Source organism: Centruroides sculpturatus, unplaced genomic scaffold (genome assembly GCF_000671375.1).
Source record: "Centruroides sculpturatus isolate CEXI.00-Female unplaced genomic scaffold, Cexi_2.0 scaffold229, whole genome shotgun sequence".
Taxonomy (NCBI): Eukaryota; Metazoa; Arthropoda; class Arachnida; order Scorpiones; family Buthidae; genus Centruroides; species Centruroides sculpturatus.
The window spans coordinates 742,833-762,848 of record NW_019384527.1 but is presented as its reverse complement, the minus strand read 5'-3'; the positions used below and the strand labels follow the sequence as shown (position 1 = coordinate 762,848).

At 31.2% G+C, this 20,016-nt stretch overlaps 1 protein-coding gene across 4 annotated transcripts; it reads left to right on the top strand.

Annotated features, from left to right (window-relative positions):
- The first annotated feature begins 1,725 nt into the window (after window positions 1–1,725).
- On the top strand, window positions 1,726–19,507 carry LOC111622902. 4 transcript variants are annotated; one of them, XM_023365361.1, is made up of 8 exons: window positions 1,726–1,944; window positions 10,753–10,823; window positions 12,195–13,815; window positions 15,579–15,775; window positions 16,490–17,184; window positions 17,633–17,928; window positions 18,362–18,489; window positions 19,273–19,507. In XM_023365361.1, exons 3-8 carry the CDS (start codon window positions 12,234–12,236, stop codon window positions 19,357–19,359), a joined length of 2,985 nt encoding a protein of 994 aa, XP_023221129.1. In that variant the 5' UTR covers window positions 1,726–1,944; window positions 10,753–10,823; window positions 12,195–12,233; the 3' UTR covers window positions 19,360–19,507. The 4 variants fall into 4 exon arrangements, with proteins under 4 accessions (XP_023221129.1, XP_023221130.1, XP_023221131.1 ...); XM_023365362.1 differs by lacking the exon at window positions 1,726–1,944 and adding an exon at window positions 6,089–6,121; XM_023365363.1 differs by lacking the exon at window positions 1,726–1,944 and adding an exon at window positions 7,837–8,396.
- The last annotated feature ends 509 nt before the right edge of the window (window positions 19,508–20,016 follow it).

Genomic DNA, 20,016 nt, shown 5'->3' with positions numbered 1-20,016 from the left:
TACATGCCCACTATTACCAATTCGAAATGCATTTCCAGCTTTACAATGGCCCCTGTCTTCAGTTAGACATTTTTGATAATTTAAATATTATGTGTATAACAATCTTTTAAAATTAGAATAAACAAGGGCATATAATAAATAAATAACAAAGGCAAAAGAATTAAAAACAAAAATTGTAAAAAAACAACGTTTTTTAAACAGGAGCCGTTCTTTAGCGTGTTGTAATCACAATCATTCTCTTCCGAATGTTTTTTCGTTTTTACTACACCGAATAAACACTTTAATAAATGTAATTTATATCCTTATATTATAAAATTATCTTAAGCACGCACACATACACACTAACATCTGTACATGCAGAAATTTGCCCCGAACATTTTTTCATTTCTCGACATTTCAAGGTAAAATGTATGGCGAAAAATGTAAAAATATGAAGAGGGATCATTTTTTGACCGATCGCCATACTTTCCCTCTGTAATATATAACAGCCGGGAAAGTAATTAACATAAAAATCGTAATGCGCTGTTTCTATGGAGTGGTTGACAATCAATTAAATTTATCTTCGAAAGAAACTAACAAATAAAGCAGGCACTACCCACGCAAAAAATAAAAATGTCAAACATCAAAATAAAAACTATAGTAATGAAAATTGTGGTTACTTTATCCTACACTGCCTATGACTGTATGTTTATCATAGAGTCAAGAAAATAAAAACGGGACGATGAGATGTCCGAATTTCGTGATATACGAGTATTTCTCATATATCATAAAATTAATGTATGCTTAATTTATTATTAGTGTTATACAAAATATTTTCACTATAAAATATATCTGTCTAAAATATAAAATAATGTGTTCGCACTAGTATGTTACAGTGTTTGTAAAGCATTAAATTACTTACCTCCAAAGTTTTCATTTTCAATAGAATGTCTCAAGTTGCAAGTTAGTAATTTATATAAAGTGGAGCAGAACAAAGGTTATTTAACCACACGCTTCCAACAGAGTATGAAGCGTCGAGAAAACAGAAACATAATTAATAGCCTTTTTTGTTTTGATTTTGATGTTGCATTGTACGAACGTTAACAAATAATTATTTATAAAACGGACATATTTTAGAATTAATAAAACAAGCTAAACTGTGTTATAAAATACAATTTGTTTATTTTCTTAAATTACAAGTATAAAAGTTACACAGTAATTTATACTAATTTACTCTACACTATTCAGTAATTAACGATTTTACATATCATACATGTTTTCATAGTTTTTTATCATAGTTTTTTCTTTTTAATCTTAAGATATTTATCTTCAAACCGATAAGATTCTAGTTTTGAATGAGGGGAATGATAATCTCCTCCCAGAGGTTAAGCCCCAAGAAAAAGTCCTAAAGGTCTATGGTCTACAAATAATCCTTACAAATAAGTATTAAAGAGGCCAGAGGAAGGGGATATATGATTCTGTGAGAGTCGAATTTAGGGAATAAATTCGTTAAATAAATTTTTGTTGAGGGAGGAAAAGTTTAAAAAAAAATAACTTCAACCGATATAAAAAAACGAACATAAAAATCTTTTCCCACGAACTTAGTTCCTTGTCAAGTATGATACATCGAATGTGTCACTTGAAATCTCGAAAAAGACTATTGGTCAAGGGAATAAAACAGTCCTAATAAGGCAGTGGAAAAAACCCAACGAGACCCCCTTTATAAAAAGGAGGGGTCGATACGTAAGAGTGAGTCTCTGGAAATTAGTGCGCACTGTGCATTTTACAAATGTAAACGGATAAGCCGCTACCCGGAACTCGTCTAATCGCCGCTGTTCGAAAGGACTACGCCCGACAACGTTAGAAAGAACTTTGTGCTACTTGAAAAACGTTTCAACGTTCGAAAGAACTTTGTGAAGACTAATCAACGATTCAACCCAAGTCTAATCAACGATTCAAACCAAGGTATTTATCCTCGCGCGAAATATATGTGAGCTCTCTCTCTCTCAGGAATACGGGTAACCGAAAAAACAATTAGATATGTTAATTAAACCGATTGTATATACCGTGTTTCCCCGAAAATAAGACATCCGCAGAAAATAAGACCTAGCACAGATTTTGCTGAATTGCGAAATATAAGACCTCCCCCTGAAAGTAAGACCTAGCGAAGTTTTTTTTTAGTCGTAACGGTCATCGACAGATGGTTGAAAGTGGCCGTTGGCTTTTTGAAAGTATAGCCACTGATTGGTCAGTAGACAATTACGCCACACGGCTTGATTTGCATAAGACTATGGCTTGGGAATCACAAATTTGCATAACGTTACGGCTGGTGATTGCTAATTGGTCGGCCGGGAATCACGCCACATGACCTTTGCATAGTGCTACGGTTCAGTAAGCACTAATTGGTCATCGAGTATGATGATGACGCTATAAAAAGGCGACAGTTCGACACATCGGATATACGTCATTCTCGTCTAAGTTCGACTTAGGAATTTTTTTGTTCAATAATAAATGTGAATTCTCCTTCCTGGAAAAAATAAGACATTCCCTGAAAATAAGACCTAGCGCATTTTTCAGAGCGAAAATTAATATAAGACACTGTCTTATTTTCGGGGAAACACGGTAGCTATTGCGATTGTAAATAGTATGAACAATAAACGGGTATTATGTCTAGATGAGGTAGAGTGTAATTCCTCTGGTTCTCTCGGTACGCCTCCATCCCGGAACTAGAAGTCCACAACGCGACCGTTCGCGTAACGAAAAAATAAACGGCCAATAAATTTTTTCTGTGCCCGTTAAGGGACACAATGGTGTCATCCTGACAGGGCGCCAAAGAGGTGCCGACCCTGCGGTCACAATTCTATGAGCGTAAAATGCAGTAGTCATTCAATAAGATCGAAATTTTTCTGGATCACATTTTACGTAAATTAAAATTTTGATTTAATAACTGGAAAGTATTATCACAGAAATCAAATAAAAATTACAAATTGGTGTAGTGTACAATACAGTACATCGCAAGTTCTTTTTCAATAAATACACGTAAAAGATGAATAATTGAACACTCTACAATATAAATATAAAATTTTAGTTGAATGAATATTTTGCCTTTGAATTTTACTTACAAGGCGTCCTCCAGAAGCTATGGATAGACATGACATACGGAAATTGCCACTACCGGCAGCTGCGCGCCAATGTAGGCCTATGTGTGAGATTCTAACCGGGGGTACGGAGATCGTAAAACTCGTGTACCGCTTAATCGGCGACTAATCGTTAGATCAGTTCTCGGTTGTCTACAAGGATGGCTTTACTACTACAACTATCGAGTGTTGGAGGGACTTATGTTTCAAATAAAAAGGCGGAGAGCAGTGGTGTTCCGTGGGTGTTAGCCGCCCGGGGCGGAGGAAAATCTAGGCCGCCCCCTTACTTAGGTATTGCAATTTACGAGACCAAATTTTAGCGTTGTCTGAGGAGAAGCAATGAAAACATCGTCGGTAGTGCAGCGATTTATATGATCGCGAACAAATAATACAGGCGAAAAAAAAGGTCAACAGGATTTGCTAGACCCCCTTGACTGAAAAAGTTGCTAGTTCACCCAGCGAGCCGATTCGCGGACTGTCCAGATGTCCGGCGCGATGCAAGTATGGATTAGGATGTTTCAAAATCTTACGAAATATTTTTACTTATTGTGAAATTTTGCAGCCCCTAAAAAGTGCCGGGCGGCACTTTTTAGGGGGCGTGGGGGGCGGACCGCCCCCCCCACGGTACGCCCCTGGCGGAGAGAGATAATCTCGTAATCACCCTTCTCCTTGTCAGGATTTTCCGACACCAGTTAATCGTCTTTTAACGCGGATTAACACGCGTATTCGAGGCAAATCGAATCAGGGAGGAATTTAGTCATTAATGAGATCTTTTTAAAGATATACAAATGGAATTATCTCACTCTTTGAGAACTATCTACCATATCTAATAACTTATTCTACCTATCTGGCGGAGAGAGAGTTTACAAAATCTTTTAACAAGGTATACTACCTTCACAAATATATTCTTTTCTTCGTATGAGGAGGGTCTTTCTTGAATGTATTCTTCTTTTAGCACCTTGAATGGTCAATTCGGTCCAATATGAATGGCTACTTCTGTCGATGAACTATATACAGTAAGGTCTCGTTTTATGCGGATTTTTTTATGCGATTTTGAAGTTGTGCGGTTTGTATTTCATCCAAAATTTTTTTGGACAAACATACATATAGGCTAGTTTAGGAAGCCCGCGTATAGACAGTCTCCAAAAATCGTGGGACGCTCAAAGCTCACTCCATTTGTTCGACTGACATATAACCTTTATGGATGTAAAGGACAGCTAGATCTACCTTAATCGCTTTAGTTCCTAGCAATTTTTGATATAAATGTAATTAAACATTAAAAATACTTAAAACTAAAAAAAACGAAAGAAATGCGTTAATTTTGAAGAAAAAGCTTCAAAGTTTAACTTCCTTTGTCTTGCCCTTCTGTGAAATTTAACACCGATGAGTCAGTTTATACATCTGGATGACCTTGAACACAGCTGGAGTTGGATTTCCCGGGGCATTCTCATAAACGTCGCGGGAGGACAAGGGTTTAAAGTAGGGTGAAGCTGGCCGTATATTTTTTAATATTTTTAAAAAATTTGGAGACTTAAAAAACATTCCAAAAATTCAAAAAAAAAATGTAAAACTATATTACTTTTCAATAAAATTAACTGAATTAAGTTTGAATACAAGTTTATTTTAAGCTTTTATATGAATTTCTTTCAGACATTCAAAGTAATTCATTAAGCAGACTATTTCTTTTAATATCTGCAAACTTTTTTATGAGGTTTTAAGTTAATTTTAACCCGTTGTTTTGGTTTTATGCGATTTTAGAAAATTACGGAACGTATCCCTACTTTTTCAAGACAAGTAAAGTCTTTTTTTATGCGAATTTTTTATATGCGCTTTCCTGTAGAACGTATACCACCGCATAAAACGAGACCTTACTGTATTTCGTATGTCTAATTCTTTCAATAAACTGCGTGTATAGTACGGCAATAATTTCTTTCGATAAACCGCCGGAATTGTGTGGCAATATCCCTTTCGACGAACTGCTCCGAATGGCGGGAAATTGTCTTTTTTATATCGGCCTTCTCTGACGGCCAAGTAACGTGTGCAAAGGCCACATTTTTCACTCATCTCGTGAATCGGCCGTAGGAAAGGAAATCAATTTCCTTTCTAAAAACGAAAGTTTCTACTCTTCGCATTTCTGACTAATTTTTCAAAGTTTAAAATTTATTATTTTCTATTTAAAATTAATATTTTCTTTAAAATTGTCTTCCCCTTTCGGATCCTCACATATGCCAATGTCTACGTCCTCGGTTAGCATCTTCCACCTGGTTTCCGTCACCTGTATCTTTTTTGGTAGTCGGTAACGGAATGAGCTTCCGACGAAAAATCGCCTCATTCTGGGCAATCTCTCCCACTACCAGTGAATCTAACCATACCAGTTTGTCGTTATTGTAGAACAGACGACCCCACAAAATATCTACCAGTTTTATCAGTCTCAGCCGTAAGTTCACCGAACGTTTTTATCAAGCTTTTTCGAGCCCCTCTTCGCCATATCTATGTTCTTTATTGATGCAAATGCGTTAAATAGAAAAAAATGGAAATAATCACAACACCAATAGATTTTCATTTGCAGTTTTTATCTAAAATGCAAATGAATATTATTCTAAAATAAGTAATCTATATATATATATAAACGGACGTGTGTGTCCCCTATATTTCACTTTTCAGCCAAAACTACGCATCGCACATGAATGGTGTTTGTATGTGGTAGTAGCCGCAAGTCTCCATTCGTACACTATGGTGGTTGCGTCTCGATAGCTATAAGGGTGCGGGAGATATGGGGTTGAAAGTGGTTTTCTATTTCAATTTTAAAAATGTTCGAACCGTTTTAAATTTGAATTTGTTATTGCATATTGGTTCGATTATAGAACGATTGTAAACGTTCCAGAAACGTTGAAAATAGTTCGTTTGACTGGACATGAACAGGAGACGTTCAGAAATAGAATCGGGACCGGGTCTCTAATTAGTCTGGAAACGGGGGACCTAATTCTTGCATTCTGTGAAAACGGGTAAGATGGCTATAATGTAATTATCTTAATCTTCACTATCGTTACTTTTTGCCCACAAATAAAAACCCAGCGAAGCGGATCCTTGCAGCTAAATTCTAGATTACTTAGAAAAACAGTCTTATATATATATATATATATAAACTATATTACATACAAATGTACGAACAAATAAAAATCCAGCGAAAGCGGGTCCTTGCAGCTAGTAATTATATAAAAGTTACGCGTTTTGTTAAAATTAGATTAATTAAGAGAAAATGTATGGCGGAATTTCAACAAGTCAGTGGATGCATATTGCTAAGGAAGTAAAGATGTTGCATGAGTTATTCGTATTTTACAGTAATAAAAACGAACATTAATTAATATAAATTAATAATTTATTTAATATATAGAAATCGTCACATATATTTACGCAAATAGATTTTTTCATTATGTTTTCGCGATTCTCCTCTATCGGGACAGAATAAATAATTATGTGGGGCTTTCTTTTCTTGGGGAGTTTAGTCACGATATTAGGTAGTTTTTCTTTAATACAGTTCGAGGTGCAAGATCCTCCTTCTTCTTTATTTCTGTAGCTACTCCCCCACAACCGATTTTCCTAATTTTTGTCGACGCCAATTTTTATATGTAATGGCCGAATGTTCTATTGCAATAGTTTGCGAATCCGATTGCTGTCATTGTTTTCATTTTTGTCGTAAACCAGGAGGACATTTGAGGAACTTCTTGTTGTTTTAATTCCCGTGACCGTTTTTCCGGACTGACGAACGCTGTTGTAAGATGGGCGTTGGCGAAAAATAGGGCTTTTATTGTAATCAAATTTATCAACTTTTTCCAAAATGGCATGTTGTCTATCAATTATATCTTGATTGAAATCCCTAGCTAAAAATTTGTTCAAGTTTGTTATTAATTTCTTCGATTGCTAAGCCATTCATTTTAAATACCACTTCATTCTGCTTTTCAATTAGCTTTTTGTTTTGCTCACCAGTTAATATTTTTCTATATTTTCTGTCATATCCTCAAAACGCTGGAGAACAAAATTGTTGTCATACAGGTCAAAAATGACCTAAATTGTCAAAAATATTTTTAGTTGATAACACACAATTTCTCTTGCTTAAATTTCCTTTCCACAATACAGAATCATAAACACAATAGCGAAGAATGTGATGCCAAAGGTCAATAATCTTAGACCCAAATAACAAAATATTTTTAAAAATTTTAATTTCAAGCGGAGGTTTCCCTAATTTCAGTCTTACAACAGTACCAAGCACTGAACGTTCAAGCTTAAATAATCTTTTGAAATATCTTAATTGAAATTTCTTAAATTTTTCAAGGGTCAGCAAATGCATATGATATACATCCCGAAATCTGTTTACCAGGATCAAGGAACATTAATGCGACGTACGTAAAGACAAATGCACCACAACGCTTCCGAATAATGTACCGCAGTTGACGGACAAAACTCATTAGCGAGGTTGCGGCCGACGTTTTTTACGCGAAAACGTGTATGTCGGACATTCAGCGCTGCCATCCTGAAAGCCTAGAAGTTTGACAATGGCGTTTGGAATGTCGAGCATGATTCCACTGATGTTCCAAACGCCATTATCAAACATCTAAGCTTACAGGATGGCGGCGCTGAACGTCCGACGTACACATTTTAGCATTGAAAACTTCGGCCGCAACCTCGTTATTAAATCCTCCAAGAACCAACACTGGAATTACTCTAGAAAAAATAGCCGTATACAGAAATACTATTAAGAACACACGTATTAATCATAAGGATGCAGAAAGTTTATCAACAGCATGCAAAATTTATTATACACCGCGACAGGAATAAAAGTACACAGTAATTTATTATTATATAATCGACGAATTTAGGGTTTATTGTAATTGTTTATATTTCTTATGTTATATTACAATGCATTATATATTTTTGCATACTTTATTATTATTTATTTATGTTATTACAATTGTACGTCACTGATCAATAATTCGAACACTGATAAATTTAAATTTTAAAAACTATTCTTTGATATGTTCGTTCTTGATATGCTGCACGGATCGCGGAGAACGTTAGAAAATGAAAAATTTTTACTTGAACTTTTTATTTTTACATTTATTGCAGATAAGAAATTTTATTATTGAAAGCTTATCGAAAAAGTTTCATTGATTTACTCATATTTATTTTTGTGTATTCAGCAATTACACAACCATTCAAATGATTATTTCCTATGGAATATTAGAACTGATATTTAATTTAATTATTATATATTTGCAGATGGTGAGTAGATAAATTATTTCTTCCTTTCTTGAATTATGCGGCGCTTTTCAAAAAAAAAAAAATGTTCTGTTCGACATAACATTCGTTTCAAATATAATGCATCTCCCCACAAGTAGGAAATTATAACTGTAGGCTAATTAAATCAATGGAACAAAACTTGAGTGAATAAAATCATCGAATAATTGTAATTTGTCTGTACTTTATAAACATATAGCATGAACTTTAGACTACGTATTTTCACTAAAAAATTGAGAAAATTGCTTTTTGGAAAACTGGTTGCGTATCTTGGATTTATTCTTAGTTGGAGCAGATACAGGAATTTATTCTCCGCTGAAAAACCTTTATTTTCAAGAATCCTTTAAACTAACTCAAAAACTTCAACCACTCTCTGGGGTTACCATCAAACATCAGCAATTCTAACTTTGGCAAGCGATACTGTGATTTCGGACTTGCCGATGACTCCTCCGCAAAACCTCTGACACTTGCACTGTCTACGTTCTTGGTTAGCATCTTCACCTGGTTTCCATCAGCATATATCTTCTTTCGTAGTCGGCAACGGAATCGACATCGGACGAAATNGGCCCCTCCAAGAGCGAGGCCCCGGGCGATTGCCTTGCTCGCCACCCCCTAAGGCCGCCACTGCTTGCACTGTCTACGTTCTTGGTTAGCATCTTCACCTGGTTTCCATCAGCATATATCTTCTTTCGTAGTCGGCAACGGAATCGACATCGGACGAAATATCGTTCAAATTCTGAGCAATCTCTCCCGCTATCAGTGGATCCAACACTACGTCGTGATAGTAGACGAGACGACCTCACAAAAGATCTACCAAGGTTTTATCAATCTTAGCCGTAAGTTTACCCAACGTTATGGTCAAGCTTATTCGAACCCCTCTTCGCTGTATCTAAATTTCCGTAACTTATATCATTAAGTATCCTGTCGGCTGTAACACCACATTACGAGGTTCTTGATTGAAACCAGACATGGCGTAAACAAAACGTAAGGTTTCTTTACCTTTGAAATATACAGTCAGATAACAGCACAGTACAAGTTGGCAGAGACTTTCCTCCATTAAAATAATGTGAAAACCCAGCTGAAAAATAAACATCGGCCTCCATATTCACCGCTAGGGGCGCCCTAATAAAAAGCGCCAACAATATAATTTAAACAATTGTAAAATCCGATTGTTGTTTACAAGCGATTGTTTTCGGATGCAATTTTTTCGAAAGCGAGATAATTTTAAGAAAATGAATGCTGAAAGTAAGTTAAACTATCTGATTATGTGTGTAATTATACACATTAGTATACAGCGTGCCCATAATGCGATAATAAACAATGTTAGTGTCATATTTAAATAAGAGCTTAAAACATGAATGAAATTCCTATAAAGTGTATCACGATGAGCATCATTGCTGCATTATTTGCTTTCAATTTAATGTTTAATATCATTAATAACTTTTGGATTATAAATCAAATCTTAATTGTCTTAAAGGAAGATGACGGGATATGTTTTACTTTTCATTGGTGGAGATGTATTAAATAAACAAATATGGAAATAATCACAATACCAATAAATTTTCATTTGCAGTTTTTATCTAAAATGGAAATGAATATTATTCCAAAATAAGTAATAATTACATAAAAGTTACGCATTTTGTTAAAATTAGATTAATTAAGATTGAAAATGTATGGCGGCAATTTCGACAAGATAGTGGATGAATACAGCTAAGGAAATAAAGTTGTTGCATGAGTTATTCGTATTTTACAGCAATAACAACAAACAATAATTAAAATATGTTAATGATTCATTTATTTAATTAATATAGAAACTGTTAAATATTGTTAAATAACCAATGCTTAAATATAAATAATAACAACGTAGACATTGAAATGAAGAGATGATAAGCAAAAATTTTTATTTCTGATATTTAAGTTTTTTTTTCTGTTCATGACATACTTAGTATTGAACAAATTTTATGCGAATTACAAATGTGGATTGTATTTAATATGCTTTTAATGGATTCTATCTCTGATATGCTCACATAGAGATATATGTGAGAGATAATTGGAGCCATATCGGTTGTGGTTCCAACCTCTGAGATGATACCCGTTGTGAGTCATAGGGTATCTCTCGGTACAAATTAAATATTTTATTATTTATTAATACAATTCATAATTACTGTAATACCGTTATTTATAATACCAGTCAATACCATAAACTTAATACAGTTTAGCAATTACGTAGAACTTGATCACGACTTGAAACTTCATTACTTACAATTTATTGTTTCATTAATACAAATAAGTGTATTATTACAAAATAAATAAATAATAATTCGGAAATATTTCTTTACAGATTTTCAGTGCGTTTCTAATGAAAGTTATTCGTCATTTGGATATAATAATTATGTTGTGTATGCTTATCAGGTGAGTGTATCTGGAAATTCTAATTTACGTCTTAGATAAAGTAAAGTAAATAATATCTAAATAAAATATAAACTCAAATCGCTTGCCAAGGAAGTCAAAAATGAACCCTTAGCAAGCATTTTAAGTTTGCTGTTTATGTCAAGTTGGTGTTAATTTGCTTTAGTTTATAAAAGCTAATATTAGGACTTTTTAATATATAAAAATTTAACAGACAGTCGAGAATTTCTAAACATATATCAGACTAGCAAACCGAACAAAATTAATTACTCCATTATCCTTAACACCTACAGTTTTATCTTTTATTGAGACATGATTTACGAAACAAGTCCAACGAACTTGTAACAGTTATTTCGGCAATGAGAATTTTATATTATTAGAAAATTTAATGAATTCATATTAAATTTTAACTACGTAAAAATACTATTTCATTTTATATCAATATATTTATGTAATATGAAATTCACAAAAAAGTACAATAATCTTACAATAGTAAATTCATAAAAACAAGAAAAACAAAGAAATTTAAATGATTTAATCATTTTTAATGAATTTCATTTAAATTTAAAACTTGGATTAACGAAAAGGAGCAACTATAAGTTGTGTTCCATACCTGAAACCGTTTTCTAGAATTGTTTGAGTATGCTGGTTAAATTTCGTAATAGAAAACAGAGAAAATTACAATTAATGCTAATAATTGCCGTAAATCATAATAAAATACTGTGATGAACGTGATGTACAATGAAAACATCTCTAGAAATTAGAATGAAGTGGGACCAAAAATGCATATTTATTTGTAAAATTTTCTGCTTTCATAATATTTCTTGTACAAAAAAATGTAAAAATTATTTTCAATGATCGATTTTCTCTTACATTAGATTAGTGAACACGTGTATAAATAGATAGAGTAACATCTTTCGATTACTCCAAATCATATTTTACTTCGGAGAAAAAGTTATTACACCTTTCAGTAGACACATTCCTGACTTAAAGTTAAATTTACTTTAAAAAATAATTAAACACTATCAGAGAAGTTTGGAAGAAATTTTCTCAACTTGAGTCATATGTGTAATATATTAATGTTATTCTCATTAATTAAAATGAAAAATGGGACAGTTGATATTTTATACCTTTATACAAGTACACTTTATATTATGAAAAGTATTAACTGTGTTTAAATAAATTTTATAGAATGATTTAAGTTTAATGAGTATAAGTTATTTTGAATATTGTCCTTATCTCATATTTCTTTCTAAAACGAATAACTAATATTTAATTTAATGACATATATTGATAGATTATTACATATACAAACGTCAGATACGAAACAAAAGTAAAATTTACTAATGAGCAATTTCTTTTCTGTTATTTCAGTATACATTATTCTATGTGCCATATGATTTGTGGTCACAAATGCCTGAATATGGGCCGACTACAGACTTTTCTCAAAGTGGAATTCTGCCAGAATATCAGCAGTATGAACCTCAAGTGGGGGAATTTGCATATCGGTCACAATCAGAATTCATGCCTTATTGGCCGTCTCCTGAAATGGCCGAATATGAAAGACAAGCAGATACGACTAGTTATTGGCAAGTTCCTGAATATAGTGGATATGGCTCTCAATCAGATAGAAATGAATATATGTCAGCGCCAGAAGTAACTGAATGTGGGCCGCTGCCGTATGAAAGTGAATATTGGGCAGGTCCGGAAAATGTTGGATATGGAGCATATTCCAATACAAATGAATATATGCCAACTGCAGAAAATGTTCAATGTGGAACTTATCCGGTTATAAATGGATATTGGCAAGTTCTTGAATATAGTGGATATGGCTCTCAATCAGATAGAAATGAATATATGACAGCGCCAGAAGTAACTGAATGTGGGCCACTGCCGTATGAAAGTGAATATTGGGCAGGTCCAGAAAATGATGGATATGGAGCATATTCCAATATGAATGAATATATGCCAACCGCAGAAAATGTTCAATATGGAGCTTATCCGGTTATAAATGGATATTGGCAAGTTCCTGAATATAGTGGATATGGCTCTCAATCACATCCATCGCCAGAAGTAACTGAATTTCGGCCACTGCCATATGGAAATGAATATTGGGCAGGTCCAGAAAATGTTGGATATGGAGCATATTCCAATATAAATGAATATATGCCAACTGCAGAAAATGTTCAATACGGAGCTTTACCGGTTATAAATGGATATTGGCAAGTTCCTGTATATAGTGGATATGGCTCTCAATCAGATAGAAATGAATATATGTCAGCGCCAGAAGTAACTGCATATGGGCCACTGCCGTATGAAACTGAATATTGGACAAGTCCAGAAAATGTCAAATATGGGGAGAATTCGGATATAAATCAATGTTGGCCAGATACACAAACTATTGGAGATGGAGCATATTCCGATATAAGTGAATATATGCCAACTGCAAAAAATTTTCAATATGGAGCTTATCCAGTTATAAATGAAGATTGGACAGCTCCAGAAAATACAGGATATAAAACATATTGCGATATATATCACCAATGGCCAACTCCAGAAGTATTTGAATATGGTCAGCAACCAGATATAAATAAACACTGGACAGCTGCAGAAATTTTTGCAGATGAAACTCAACCAAATATTAATAGAAATATGCCAGTTACAGAAAATAATACATTTGGGCAACAACCTATTATAAACGAAAGTTGGCAAGCCTCAGAAATAATTGATTACGGGCAGCAACAAAGTTTAACTGAATATTGGCTGCTTCCAGAAATAAATATGTATGACTATCAGCAGCCGGTAGAACTTCAGCATTACTCGCCGCCAACTGAAGTGTCAGAATCTACCGAAAATGGAAAGCTGCAGTTTGAACTTCCTGAAAACGAGGAACAAACAGAATGTCTCAAATATGACTCTACAGCTCATAATTCTGCAAATCCATTAGAACCAAAGTCACATCTTTCATCAGAAACGCGTCATCAGCAACTTAAAGGTAAATTTTATCAATAACATTCTTCTAATAAAGCCATAGAAATGAATTAATATTCAAACAACTATAAGAACAACTGTATTCCATATAAATATTTGAGAACTAGTGATAGATAAGGATAAGACAAGGCTGCATCTCAGTGGTCTTTGCTTGCATCTACAGTTATCAGTCTAAGTCAGAATGTGTATAAAAATTTTAATTAAAAAATGTTAATAAACCGATTTAAATGATTAAAAGTAGATTAACAAATATCAATAAAAAAGTAATAAATCGATAGCATAAGCATCAGAAAGAAGTATGTAGAAATCTATGACCTATCATCTCATTAGTTACGGTTGGTTGTTGTTAACAGCTTCGTATGGTTTTGTAATTACACCTTTCAGCAGATTTATAAAAAATTAAAGCACAACTATACATTAAACATGAAAGTTTTAGTATTTAATCTATAAATTGTAACTTAATCCTTTCTATATATCAGCAGTTTTAATCACTAATCGAAATGTTATTGCATATTTACTCTTTTATCTAAATTATATTATTTATCAATAATGCTGGATATACTTTACTCACGAAAGTACAGTATTTATTTGCTGTTAACGCTTTCAACTTTCCGTAGATATGTGTTTTATGAAATAAGCGTTTAGATCTAATTTGAGAATTATACATTCGATTTCAATGTATAATAATAAAACTCAGATATGATTTATAAATAATTAAAATATGTAAACTACAGATATTAAATAACCGTATATCAACTTGTCTGACAATACCAGTATTAACTTAAGTAAACATAACTTTTCTTCATGATATCCATTCATTTTTCTATAAAAAAAATTGTAAGCATTGTTTTGATCCCTTTCTATTTATGTTAGATTATGTTTATTTAGCTCTTATTTCCACTATAATTACAATAAAGAATAAAGTTCATTCAAGAAATTTTGAGAATAGTATATAAGAATATAGAAATTTAAACAATATTGTTAATAAATTAGGATCAAAACATTGAATTTAACATTAACAAAATAAATTTTCACAAACAACGAATTTTTATAACACGGTTTTGTAACGCACGTTTCAGATTAACAGATGTTCATATTTTTTTTCTCAGAATGTACTAATGAATTCTGTTGAGCTTTCCATATAATGACCTACTAAACAGTTAACTATTTTATTTAAATATTGCATGAAAAATCATTAATATGATACTTCATACTTTNAATATTGTTAATAAATTAGGATCAAAACATTGAATTTAACATTAACAAAATAAATTTTCACAAACAACGAATTTTTATAACACGGTTTTGTAACGCACGTTTCAGATTAACAGATGTTCATATTTTTTTTCTCAGAATGTACTAATGAATTCTGTTGAGCTTTCCATATAATGACCTACTAAACAGTTAATTATTTTGTTTAAATATTTCATGACAATCATTAATATGATACTTCATACTTTTATAATGCATTTACACATAACACAACATAATATAATGACTTTTTTTACTATAATATAAAATGATATATGCTAATAATGTTTTCATCTTTGCCGTGCTTTAAAATTATTAAAAAAAGATACACATAAAAAGTTGAATATTCTCAAATAATTTTCAAAAACAGCTTTGATAAGTACAGATTCGATATATTTATTCGATGTATACAATTTTAGTTTTTCTTTCATTTATCCAACTTTTATTGCTTATGTAAGTCTTGTATTCTCCTAAACTGATTTACTAAATTATTTTTTATGCTTTTCTACTCTTTAGTTTCTGAGTTTCAAGTAAAAGACTCTGATCAAATTCAAAACTACGAAAATCACTTAGAGCAGAGCAGCTGTGCAGAATGTAATTCAGAGAAAGACTTAAAAGACGACAAAGACGAAAAAGTGTCTGAAAATATAAGTACAAACACCACAAGTGAAGAAACTTCTTGTGAACTAGATGCTACAAAACAATTTCCTATTGTAAGTTGAAATTTAATTAAAAGCATTTCAGAAAATTTCTTAATTCTGAAATTAAAACATTGAATATTGATAAATACACGTTATTATCGTATTAAATATTATTAAAAATACGATTATACTTGATATTTAATTCCGTATAAATTACTTATGTACTATCATATGATTTTACTCGCTCTTTTATTTTTAAAGTTAATATGTTATTAAAATATAAAATATCTCCTGTAATGAGTGCTTGTAAGAATAACAAAACATTTATCAATTAACTTTGACATGAAAGCAGTTATTAAAACAGAACGTAAATTAAAGTGAATAAAAATATCAAGTTTGAAAAATATATTTACATGATGTGAATAATAAATTATATACCGGAACTTTCATTCGCATAAAAATATCAATGATTAAACGTTTCATGTCTAAGGATTCTTAATGCAAAACAAGTAATTTTTAATAAAATATGCAAAGATGATTCGTTGCATAGACGGAAAAACGATAAAAATAAATTTATTATTGCGAATAGTGTTTTAATTTTTTTTATTAATGTAGGTTAATATATACAATATCAGTAATATATTGCTCATTAGATTTTCAATCACTTTATGGTGACTAGGAACATATTAAATTTGCTTGGCTATTACTTTACAATAAAACTATTAAATGTTTATTAAATTAAACTTTAATTAATGTTTAAAAAATAATTAGAAATCTTATTTTCAGAAGAACGTGCCAGAAACTCCATTGTCTCCAGCACAAATCACATCGATCGTAAACGGCGGTTATCCACTACGACCGTTATATAGAGCGTTTCTGGAGCTGGAAGAAAATTCGTTAGTATGTGATGTAATATATGAAGAGGACGAGTTTAACTATGAAGACGATCTATCGGAAACATCTGATGATCTGTCTTATAGCACGGAATCAGATACGATGTCAATTGAAGATGAAGTTCCTGATACCATAAACGGAAACAAAGTATCTGACGATTGTACTATGTATGAAAATATTATAATAGTTCGAGATCATTTGCCGGTTCACCAAACATGTGAATTAGTATTTATCAGCCCAACATCGTCTTCCGTTGATGTCGAATCAGACAAATCTGATTTAACAACAGAAATGTACGAAATTTGTGACGAATTACCTGCGGAAAATGACAAAAACCTTGCAGACGAATTATCTTCGATGGATAATTCTAGAAAAATAATTGAAGAAAATTTAATTAAAGAATTATCTGATACAAGTCAAGAAATAACAGAAAATGAATTGGAATCAGATATCATATCAATTGAAAACGGAATTTCTCATAACATAAACAGAAACGACGTATTTGACAACTGTAATGTGAAAGAAATTATAATAATGGATCAATATCATTTGTCTGTTTATGAAAAATGTGAATTAGAGTCGACTCCTGTTTATGTGAAGTCATTCAAATTAAATTCAACAAACAAAATGGATGAATTTTTCGACGAATTACCTGCGTCCGATTGTGAAAACATTGTAGATGAATTTTCTTCGTTCAAAAATCCCAGAAAAGTACTTGAAGAAAACTTGATTACAAAATTACCTAATACAAATGAAGATATAATAGAAAATGAAATTTTACCAATTCAGTTTAATGAAAGGGAATTTTCATTAAATACGAATGTTTTAAAAATTAATGAAAATGTCGCAAATGATGCAGTCGGATCAGAAGAGTTTGATAAAGGTAAGATCTCTAATATTTGATAGTTTATGTCCGAACTTCTCTTTATTTGAATAACTCAACGTTTTTATTCGTATTGCTTAAATTTATAACTGAAAGTAATTCTGAAACAATTTAAATATATTATTAAGCATTTAAAAACTTTATTTTTGTTNTGTTCATGTGAAATCATTAGAATTAAATTCAACAAACAAAATGGATGAAATTTTTGACGAATTACATGCGTCCGATTGCGAAAACATTGTAGATGAATTTTCTTCGTTCAAAAATCCCAGCAAAGTACTTGAAGAAAACTTCATTACAAAATTACCTAATACAAATGAAGACATAATAGAAAATGAATTCTTACCAATTCAGTTTAATGAAAGCGAATTTTCATTAAATATGAAAGTTTCAAAAATTAATGAAAATGTTGCAAATGATGCAGTCGGATCAGAAGAGTTTAATAAAGGTAAGATCTCTGATATTTGATAGTTTGTGTCCGATTTTTTCTTTATTTGAATAACTTAACGTTTTTATTTGTCTTACTTAAATTTATATATGAAAGTAATTCTGAAACAATTTAAGTATATTATTAAGCATTTGCACATCTTCAATTTTTAAAGATTATTCGCTTTAATTGTTTATCATATTAATAAAAAAATTTAAATTAAAGTAACACGTTTTATATTTTTCTATAATGTATACAGAGACTTTTGCTAATGAAAAGCAATTTTTTAATTTTGTGTTTACTATATTATGTTTGTTTTATTTTATGTTTTTTTGTATACTATTTTATGTTTGCTAGAATTGTTTAATATATCATTTACATTTAAAGGCGGCATTATAATGTTTAATTAATGAAAAATACAAATTTAATTGAAATAAAATAATTGATTTTTCAGAAAACAATAAGAAAAACGAAAAGGACAAATTCCAAATAGTAAATGAATTTCCTGATTTGGAAAAAATCAATTATGGTGGCTCTCGATGTTTAGTGGAAGAAGAATCCAAGCCACAAACAGGAAAAAAAGTGAGAAAGTGTTTTATTGTTGTTTGTATTTAAGAACTGATTAATATCTTTACGTTTATCAACAACATTTTGATTTCAAAATTTAATTAATCTAAATTATAATATTGTATTCTACAGGAAAAAAAGTGAGAAAGTGTTTTATTGTTGTTTGTATTTAAGAACTGATTAATATCTTTACGTCTATAAACAACATTTTGATTTCAAAATTTAATTAAACAAAATTACAATATTGTATTGTAATTGGAACAAAATAGGCAGAGTTTGAATGTAATTCTTTAAATTATTTAATTAATTCAAAACTCCGTATTAGAATTGAAAGTGTTATCATTTAAAGATGTTACTAATTATAATCAGCAAGTTTGAAATAATCGAATCTAATTAAAGTGCGTTTGGAAATGTTCATAAATTCCATTGAATTTTCGCGTTTATTTATTATTTTAATGGTACCTACATATAACTGTTTTTGCTTTTCATGTACCAAATTTTCAACTGAATTAAATCAGCCATTTGTGATCATGTGATTTAATTTAGCCTATTTGCAATAATTTTGCAATAATTAACTTTTCGTTTTTATTTATTTAAATCTGGTTTACTCTAAAAAATTAAACAAATAATTTAAAACTGTATGTTTGAGTTGTTATATTAATTTGGAATTATTTATTATTTTTTTAGATTTAAGTAAATTTAAAATTTTATATATAATTTCACTAATTATATACAATATATTTTAAAATGAGTCTTATGATTGTTGATGTATGAAACTCTTTTATAACCTTTGTTTAGAAGGAGACAAGATGCATGGACGTCTTCAGATACGTTCTTCGCAGGCTTGGAAATTTACTTCTCCCTTGCCTGAGAACAAAAGATTAATGACTTCTTCAATGAAAGCTGCACGTGAATTAAAAAATGAGTATAATTTGCCGTGCTGTAATCACTATACTTGATAAAAAAATATCGTGATTATATTTTTAATTTGATCTTTTTAAAATTCTATTTGATTATTGTAAATAGTAATTAGCAAACATTTAAATAAAAATAAAAAATTTTCCTTTGGTTGGTGTTGCATTTTTATTGAATTTTCGCCATTCTTTAATGTCTTAAATGTCTTCCAGGTTTAAGTATATTCTTCGAACAATAGTTTTAAAAGCAAAAAAAGATCTTATAAGTTTATCTTATCTATTTCGTAATATATGAGATTTTGAACACATTTGCTGCTTACATTCTCCTCCGCAAGTGTCAGCTATTCTTATAGAGAGATTATGATATTCAGCCTTGTTTTTCAGGAGACACAGTTTGAACTACTGCAATACAGTGACGGGAAACGAATGTTGTAGAACTTTTATAAAAACCATAAGTAAGCGGGAACATAATACATAGATATTTGACAGAAAGTACACTTCAACGACGTTTGGTATTGTTATAGAAAAGATTTTACACTAAGCCGATGGCAATGGCAAGATCAATATTATCTTGCTTATATTTGAAAATACAAAGGGTATAAAGGGATTGCAACTTTTCATTTTCTTA

What these genes read in the sequence shown, in the direction of transcription:
- LOC111622902 (XM_023365360.1), top strand. Translation starts at nt 9,608, where the DNA reads ATGCAATTTTTTCGAAAGCGAGATAATTTTAAGAAAATGAATGCTGAA. An exon ending in GCGTCATCAGCAACTTAAAG is followed by an intron (nt 13,816 to 15,578) that starts GTAAATTTTATC and finishes TCTACTCTTTAG; the next exon opens with TTTCTGAGTTTCAAGTAAAA. An exon ending in CTACAAAACAATTTCCTATT is followed by an intron (nt 15,776 to 16,489) that starts GTAAGTTGAAAT and finishes TCTTATTTTCAG; the next exon opens with AAGAACGTGCCAGAAACTCC.